The 9,754-nt window shown below is 39.0% G+C and overlaps 1 protein-coding gene across 1 annotated transcript; it reads left to right on the top strand.

Moving 5' to 3' along the window:
* Window positions 1-3,347: 3,347 nt before the first annotated feature.
* GKN1 (gastrokine 1) lies at window positions 3,348-8,623 on the top strand. The gene is made up of 6 exons (XM_067703903.1): window positions 3,348-3,386; window positions 5,203-5,256; window positions 5,345-5,479; window positions 6,442-6,552; window positions 7,693-7,840; window positions 8,529-8,623. The coding sequence occupies exons 1-6, from the start codon at window positions 3,375-3,377 to the stop codon at window positions 8,621-8,623; spliced, it is 555 nt and encodes a 184-aa protein (XP_067560004.1). The 5' UTR covers window positions 3,348-3,374.
* The last annotated feature ends 1,131 nt before the right edge of the window (window positions 8,624-9,754 follow it).

Genomic DNA, 9,754 nt, shown 5'->3' with positions numbered 1-9,754 from the left:
ATCTATCTATCTATCTATCTAACTATTTACTTGTCATGGAGCATCTTCCAGACCAGCACTCCATAGGCCCACTGGAAAATATGTCAACCTCAACTCCTTGGTAAGATATGACACACAAAAATTATCCTAGGCACTGCACCATGGACCAAAGTGACTACCCATGGCTGAGTGTAAAGGCACCACGCTGTCCACTCTGACTTTGAAGTGACGTGACAATTCCTAAAGCAGATGAAAGCCTCTTCACAAAGCCCAGAGATAAACCCACACACATATGGTCACCTTATCTTCAATAAAGGAGAAAAGACAGCCTCTTCAATAAGTGGTGCTGGGAAAACTGGACAGCTACATGTAAAAGAATGAAATTAGAACACTCCCTGACACCATACACAAAAATAAACTCAAAATGGATTAAACACCTAAATGTAAGGCCAGATACTATAAAACTCTTAGAGGAAAACATAGGCAGAACATTCTATGACATAAATCACAGCAAGATCCTTTTTGACCCACCTCCTAGAGAAGTGGAAATAAAAACAAAAATAAACAAATGGGACCTAATGAAACTTAAAAGCTTTTGCACAGCAAAGGAAATCATAAACAAGACGAAAAGACAACCCTCAGAATGGGAGGAAATATTTGCAAATGAAGCAACTGACAAAGGATTAATCTCCAAAATATACAAGCAGCTCATGCAGCTCAGTATCAAAAAAACAAACAACCCAATCCAAAAATGGGCAGAAGACCTAAATAGACATTTCTCCAAAGAAGATATACAGATTGACAACAAACACATGAAAGGATGCTCAACATCACTAATCATTAGAGAAATGCAAATCAAAACTACAATGAGGTATCACCTCACACCAGTCAGAATGGCCATCATCAAAAAATCTACAAACAACAAATGCTGGAGAGGGTGTGGAGAAAAGGGAACCTTCATGCACTGCTGGTGGGAATGTAAATTGATACAGCCACTATGGAGAACAGTATGGAGGTTCCTTAAAAAACTAAAAATAGAACTACCATATGACCCAGCAATCCCACTACTGGGCATATACCCTGAGAAAACCGTAATTCAAAAACAGTCATGTACCACAATGTTCATTACAGCTCTATTTACAATAGCCAGGACATGGAAGCAACCTAAGTGTCCATCAACAGATGAATGGATAAAGAAGACGTGGCCCATATATACAATGGAATATTACTCAGCCATTAAAAGAAACGAAATTGAGTTATTTGTAGTGAGGTGGATGGACCTAGAGTCTATCATACAGAGTGAAGTAAGTCAGAAAGAGAAAAACAAATACCATATGCTAACACATATATATGGAATCTAAAAAACATGGTTCTGAAGAACCTAGGGGCAGGACAGGAATAAAGATGCAGATGTAGAGAGTGGACTTAAAGACATGGGGACGGGGAAGGGTAAGCTGGGACGAAGTGAGAGAGAGGCATGGACATATATACACTATCAAATGTAAAATCGATAGCTAGTGGGAAGCAGCCGCGTAGCACAGGGAGATCAGCTAGGTGGTTTGTGACCACCTAGAGGGGTGGGATAGGGTGGGAGGGAGGGAGACGCAAGAGGGAGAAGATATGGGGATATATGTATATGTATAGCTGAATCAGTTTGTTATACAGCAGAAACTAACACAACATTGTAAAGCAATTATACTCCAACAAAGATGTTAAAAAGAAAAAAAGAAAGAAAGGAAACCTCTTCACAGATGGCTGCCCTCCATCCCAGGCTTAGTGATCTTTTGCAGCTAAAGAGCAAGTTTGGAAGAGATTAGTGGACACATTAAAAACATAAACAAAATCTTACCACAGCTACACTAATCCACTCATGCTAACATTCTGAAAGTGATGTGGGTAGTTAATCAAGCTTTACCACCATGTGACCCAGTGCTGTGATTCCAATCCATGCATATACGGATAATCATGGGCTCAGGAAGGTTTCCAAAGGGGAAATTTATAGATCAGTGATTCATGAGACAGTTTTTCTCCTCAGCAATCTTATTTACTAGCTTCCATTTGTAAGAGAGAGCAGGAAAAAAATTGAAACTTTAATTCACCTCCAAGATTGTTTTGAGCATTTACTTGTTTGCCCAAGTGACAAAATCTACTCTCTGCTTCTGATGAAAACATTTAAAAAATTATTTTAACATCATTTCTGAAAATTAAATTATCTAGAAACAAATAAGAGGACAGGGATTCCTTTTATAGCTCCGGGAAAAAAAAGAAAAAAGTTTCCCCCTTGGATATGGGGAAGACATGATGGAGGCAGTGGCATGTGAGTTGGGCCTTGAAAAATAAATAGCAATTACCAATTAGAGAAAGGCAAGGGGTTGGCACTCCAGGGTGAAGGAACTACATGTGCGAAGGCATAGAGGCACGAACCACCCTGAATATTCCCACCAACGTGGAACTGTGGTGTAGCTGGAATATAGGTTTATAGAGCGACAGATACACCTGGGGAGACTTAGGAAACCTTATTATAAAGGACCCTCTGTGCCATTCCAGTGAGCTTGAAGTTTATCTTGTAGGCTGCCAGTGAAAGTTGCTAAGCATGATAGAGTCAGTTTATTTATACATGTATTTTTAAAAGACAACCTTAGGGAAAATGTGGGGGAAATGCACTGGAATATGAGAGACTGATGACCAGAATGATCAGTTACACAAGTGCTGTAAAAGTCCAGGTGAATGAAGCTGTGGGCAAAGCCAGAGTCGAGCATCGATTCTGACTGAGATGAAATGACAAGGTTTAGTAACTAACTGGAGGGTTAGAAAAAAGACCAAAGAGAGCCCCAGATTTTCTAACTAGATGTATGGTCCTGTCATCCAAAGAGCTCAGGATTGCAGAGAAGGTTATAGGTTTTGTGGGAGTAGCTAATAGAACATGTTTAGCCTAAGCAAAGGCAACACAGTGGCTTGGTTAAAGGTACGAAGAGGAAACCATTCCACATTCTTACAGGAGCTGTTATCTACAAGGCCCACAGTTTCTTGCCTTGTTTGATTTTAGGGATGATTCTTTTTCTGAATCTGAGTGATATCAATATATAAAATACCCACACCCACAGCTTCAGTTGGAACAGAAGTTATCATAAATCATACTGAGTTTTGTTTTGATATCTTCAACTTCAACAAACAGTGAGTCAGATCAACTCCATGTCAAAATACCTTGCTAACCAGACGGATATTCCAAAAGGCTTCCTGGCACACCAGAACGTAGCACAGATATGGAAAATGGAGAAAGATAAGTCTTGGACCCCACCTGTTCACACCTAGCTTGAGTAAGCTGGTCAAGTATAAATATGAGAAGACTTTTTTTCTGAGTCCATGCCTGGCTTCATTGCTTTGGTGAAGTCAAGATGAAGTTCACAGTGAGTAGATATTTCCTTTTGAATTTATTCCCTTATAACTGGAGACTGTTAATATTCTGAGCTAAGGGGGTCTGCTTCTTATGACAATATCACTTTAATGCAAAATTTTGTAAAAATAATAATCATCATCATCATCTCTTTTCTTTTCATGGAATCATGGCATTTATAAGCATCTCTATAGAGAAGGATAGTTATACTGGGATTGGTCAGATGCCTGAGCATCTTACACTATGCTATGTTTAAAAAAATTACTTTCCAGATCTCCTGATTCAGGTCTGGGCACAGAGCAAGCAGTCTCTAACCCTAGAAAATGTCCGACTTTTCATACCTTCTTAAATTCCCTTTTTGACCAAAACTTCTGAGTACGTTCAGGCAAGATAAAAAGCTTATTATCAAAACAAATTGGCAAGAGACTTACTGTCACATTCTCCCCTGTGAAATGGATCTCTAAGAAAGTTCTACCTTGGACCCTGTCTGTAGCCATTTATTCATGAAAACACTTGAAGCATGAAGCTAGTGCAACATCTCACTTGTGTTTCCATGTAAAAGGCTGAAGAGTGTAGCAAATGGACCACAAAATTCTGCCAAAGTAACTGGTGGTGCTGTGTGTCTCATAACAGGATGCAGAAGCGCTAGAGTCAGGTAAACATTTTCATGTTTTGGCATACTAAACATTAAAATATATTACAGCAGACTCTGCTTCATAATGGAGTTGCAAGTGTGAAATAATTTTCTAGAAATAAGTTCTATTTTTATGTTTTGGTTTTTTGACCACGAGACACGTGGGATCTTAGCTCCCCAACCAGGGATCAAACCCTCACCCCCTGCATTGGAAGGCGAAGGCTTAACCACTGGACCACCAGGGAAATCCCTAGAAATAAGTTCTACTAATAGGAAGGTTAAAAAAAAGAGCTCCAGACACAGGTCATATCTGGTTTCTCTTCTGGTTCTGCCTTGAGCAAAAGGTACACCTTTGGCCAAGTCACTCAACTTCTGAAGTTCAGTTTCCTCATCTGTGAAAGGATTATGTTGTACTAATCGATCTCTAAAATTTCTTCCACCTCTGAATTTTTTTTAATCTCCTTCTTAAACTATCAGGGGAAACATCAAACCAATTTTTTAAATTACCTTGAATTACTCGTGCAGTTCTCAAACCATTTTGTTCCAGGCAAAGGGAATGAAGATAAGCGCCCAGAATCACGCACCCTGCATAAAGCTCTGTGTTCTGACAACAAGCGTTGTGTACTCAATGACACATGACTACATCAGGTGTCCTGGGACAGTGATTGACTTCCCTTCTGCTAAGCACATTTGACAGCCAGACACCCCATCCTTGGCTTCTCATCATTCATATCCAATCTGCTTACTAATCCATTACTTGAAAACAATTTTTAAATAAAAAGACTACTGCTATTAGGGGGTCTAGGAAGAGAAGAAACATTCAGGGCAATAAATAGGAAAATTAAATTAAATCATTTTCAGATGTGGTTCTCAGAACTTAAAACCATTTTCATACCATATATGCTATTCATTTTCAACTTTATTTTTCAATATACTGACACTTCATCGGTATTTCATAAGACCTACATTAAAAATTCTAAAACAATCAACATAATTACTTATAATTAACCTACAATTCAACATTATCATTAAAACTTCCTATGGTTAAAAACATAGAAGACCAAAGAAGAAGAAAAGACAGACCACTCAACAGAGTGGTAAAGTTAGTAAGTATTTTTATAAGCTTAGATAAAGAAAGAAGACGAGGCCATCGTTTTGCCATTTAACAGTAGACCAATGTTATTTGTGATTTCAGACTGTCTTTGCTGGACTTGTTGGCATCTTTCTGACTCCTGCCCTTGCTAACTATGTAAGTCTCATTTTTTAAAGTGTGTTACCAAAATGCATTTGCAAAGAAATGTGGTATTAAATCAATGTCAATTTCTTGTAAATTACAGAATATCAATGTCAACGACAACAACAGTGGTGGAAGTGGGCAGCAGTCAGTGAGTGTCAACAACGAACATAACGTGGCCAATGTTGACAATAACAATGGATGGGACTCGTGGAATTCCGTCTGGGACTATGAATATGTAGGTAGCCCACATGCAATTTCTGTTCTTTGCAAAATGGCATTTCTTTTTTAACAACAGCAAAAATTGCCTGCTAACCATAAAAAAATTTTAAATGATGTAAATTCTAACTGCACATAAGCACAGAGTTATAAGGAAAAATGCTTATTTTGCTCACCCAGTTTCACTCCCTAGATATAATTGCTGTTAATAAGTTTCTCACAGTAAGTTAAAATTCATACCAGTGTGAATAGTAATTAGGATCCACTATGCTGTGAGGCTATAAGACAAATATGACATCTTTTGCTTTACCTGCAGAAACCCTCAGTAAAGACAAAAGACCTTCATAATATTACTGCTGCCAAAGCACAATCTATCTCACTCTATTGTCAATTTCCTTCTAAAAAGACAGAAATTGACATTTCATCTGTAACTCAAAAAGACCAAAGGAAATGTAAATGACAATATTAATTAGTAAGAGAGTAAAAACAAAACAAAAAACAAAAAAAAAACCCAGTTGTTTCTTGTTAGAGCACCCAGCTCTGCAATTACCAGCTCTATATTTAACAAACTTTGTACTTTAGAAAAGCCAATTCCTTATAGTTTCAGTTTTATCATCTGGTCAAATAGAAAACGAATTCCTGTCTTACCTGCCTCCTTGAAATGTTGTGAAGATCAAAGGAGATTAAAATATGATAGTATTTAAAATTTTATTTCAGCAGAACAGACATATGTTGAGGGACTCTTCCCAGGCTAGAACCTGAAGCAAGTTCAACACTCAGTCTCTCCCTCAAAGAGTTTGTGGTCTATCCTTACACATGCTAGCAATAAATATGATTGCAAAACAGGGTCAGATCCAGCACTTTTATCCCAGTTCATCGTGATCTCAGAGTTCCATTTCCCTCTGCTGGTGAAACTAATTTCTGATGAGAAAAGCACCTTGGAGAACATAACTCCTTACCATCTACCATCTTCTTTAATAGGGCTTTGCTGTAACCAGGCTCTTTAAGAAGAAGTCATGCATTGTGCACAAAATGAACAAGGCAGTCATGCCCTCTTTTCAAGCCCTTGATACGCTGGTCAAGGAAAAGAAGGTAAAAATAAAAGTCTTTTTATTTTTACTTGGAGAAGTCTTATGATTTCCAATAAATAATGAGAAGGTCACAGCTGTTCCCTCTTGACCACAGTATGTTGTTCTGTGGAGCAAAAAAAGGAAAAGAGGAATTGGTAATTGCCTGAGGAGAGAGAGCTGCCACCACAGTCAAATGCTGTGGCTCACACCTTCCTCCACAGAAGCCGATCAAAACACCTCACCTTTACTGTTAGTGGAGCAAAGCTCTGCTCACACCAGTGGGACCCCTCAGTACTTCAAGGACTTTTTTCTGCAAGGCTTGGTTAGGAGGCTTCCCTGGTGGTGCAGTGGTTGCGAGTCCGCCTGCCGATGCAGGGGACGCGGGTTCGTGCCCCGGTTTGGGATGATCCCACGTGCTGCGGAGTGGCTGGGCCCGTGAGCCATGGCCACTGAGGCTGTGCTTCGCAACGGGAGAAGCCACAGCAGTGAGAGGCCTGCGTACCGCAAAAAAAAAAAAAAAAAAAAAAAAAAAGAGTTGGTTAGGGTTATTTGATGTAGCAAATAAAAATAGAGGATACCCAGTTAAGTTTGAATTTCAAATAAACAATGGGTAATTTTTAGCATAAGTATGTCCTATGCAATATTTGGGACATACTTATACTTACAAGTGATCTGTTATTTATCTGAAATTAAAATTTAACTGGGTGTCCTGTATTTTATCTGGCAGCGCTACTTGGGGTAGGTGGGGAGAGGGGATCTATCATTCTTTAAAATGTCAGCCTGAGTTTATATCCCTATAACTGATAAGTGGGTAACTTTCACTGACAGTGTAGAGAAAACTGCATTCTCAGAAACTGATTATCATATAAATCAATCCAAGAAATATAAGATGACCAAATGAGGTTCAACCTTCAGAATAAATTTACCCTCAGACTTCTGTTTATACGAAAAGCTGGGGTTTCAAACCAGCGAAATTCCTTGGGACACTACAAAATTCTGAGATATACAGGGCTGGAATTGGTCCTTCTTCATTCTGATTATGGAAAAGTTATAGCCAAGCAATACCCCCTTGTTGACCTTGAACCTAACCCCCAACCCAACAGACCACTGGGCTTAGCACTCCTTCTCTCTCCTCCTTTCCACCTGTCTTGTGCACACTCAGCTTCAGGGTAAAGGACAAGGGAAACCATCTCCCAAGAGCCTGATATACACAGTCAACCCTGACAAAGTCAACAACCTGGACCAGTTTGGAAAATCCATCATTGCCATGTGTAAGGGGATACCAACATACATGGCTGAAGAGGTTCAAGGTGAGTAGCCTCTCTACTGTGCACTCCAAGTTAATGCTGGTGGGATTGTCAGACTATTTTCCGGGCATGTCCACAGAGGACACCAATTACTCGAGAGACGGTAATCAAGGTTAACACTTCTGTAGCGCTTGCTTTGTGCCACGCGCTATTCTATGTGCTTTAAGTGTGTTAACTCATTTGCTCCTGACCGCAATCTTATGTGATCGGTTTTATTGTTATTCTCACTTTCTGATGAGGAAACAGGCACAGAGGGAGGTCACAAACCCCTTGCCTGGGTCAATCCTAAGCATTTGAGCTCTGGACTCTGTGCTTTTAACCACCCTGAAATATTTCCTTTCAAGGGTGAATCTAGAGTAAACTCAAGACATATTCAAAGAAATGCATGAATCCCTAAATGAAAGGAGAATACCAATAGACTCTATTGGCTTTTTATAGCTCAAACAATCACTAATTCTGGGCATTCAAAGAGTAATTTACATAAAAACAAAGAGTTCACACGGGGACCTAACATAACAGCAACTTTCCAGATCTCTGAATTGATTGATTTAATCTTGATAGCTAGCTAGCTAAATCTTGAAATTACTGCAGAGCTAGTTTGAAAACTGTGTGACATTCCTTGCCTCTATCCCCTAAAAAAACAGGTCCTTGAAAAGGCATTGATATTGGTTTCTTCTTTTCTTTTTATCAGAGCCAAGCCAGATTTTATACATAGGAAATTGCTTCAATATTGATATACTCTGGATTCTGAACATTTCCTTCTGTGGAGGAACAGTGGAGAACTAAAAAAAAATGTTGCTGTGGGTTTAGCCATCAGAATATTCTACGCAGAAAAATACGGGTTCTAATGGTTTTTAATGATGTCATTCTGAAATGTTTTCTCCTAGTCCTGTCTGGTTTCTTTAAGTGTCAATAAACCTATTTAGCACTGAGTTCAATTTACACTAAAATTCTTTATGATTTCTATTTGGAAAAAAATGCAGTGTGGTGGCAGCAAGTTGTCAAAGTGCATTAGACCCAGCCATTAGCCTATACTCAGGATGTGTCCCTTATAAAGAACCCCTTTAGCTGCTTCAGATACTACTAACCACAGCTCTGGGAATAGTTCCAAGACCATCCAACTACCGTGAAGACAGCTCTATAATTGATGTGCACAGTAACGTTTTAAACCAGCAAGGGCAGAAATCCACTCAAAGTAGCTTGAGCCAGAAAAGGGGAGGAGGTGTATTACAAGGATATTGGAATATCTAAAATACTCTTAGGGCAAGAAAAGCAGCTGGTATCAAAAAGACTGAAAACAGGAACTATACTGGTACCAAGACTCAAGTCTCCTTCTCTCTCCCTGAAGCCACATATTAGCTCTTCTCTGCTCCTCTTAAATTCAGCTTCCCTCTTCTTTCCATCTTGATGACGTTTACTGTACTCATGGCAGAAGATGGTCAAACCAAAATGTGAGCCTCATCTCCCATGTCTATATGTCTTTCCAGCTCACGAGGTCAAGTCTAATATTTTTGAATCCAAATTCCAATTTTTCTTCACCCTGTATGGTTCAAGAGCCCACAACCTCTACTCTTTGATGGCCAGGGGAGTGAAGTCACATGGTACATGTACAGCATTGGGGTCTCCACTGAAGGAGAATGATCTCAGAGAAAACAGATGTGCCTAATGTTGTGTATTCCAGTATGAAACTACAGTTCATTTTTAAAAATTACTCCCATATATATTTTTTTAAATCCTGGATAGCATAAAAGAATAGATATCTAATCCATTCCCATATCTTCATATAAGGTATCCCTAAATAACCCTAACAAACAAAGCTAAATGCATTGAGTCCCACCATTTTGAAAAATACCAATATTTACCAGTCCTTATTGGGAAAAATTATTTTCTTTATCCTGAGGCAATTCCACTGCTGTT

Source organism: Pseudorca crassidens, chromosome 14 (genome assembly GCF_039906515.1).
Source record: "Pseudorca crassidens isolate mPseCra1 chromosome 14, mPseCra1.hap1, whole genome shotgun sequence".
Classification (NCBI taxonomy): Eukaryota; Metazoa; Chordata; class Mammalia; order Artiodactyla; family Delphinidae; genus Pseudorca; species Pseudorca crassidens.
This window is presented reverse-complemented; position numbering and strand designations above follow the sequence as displayed.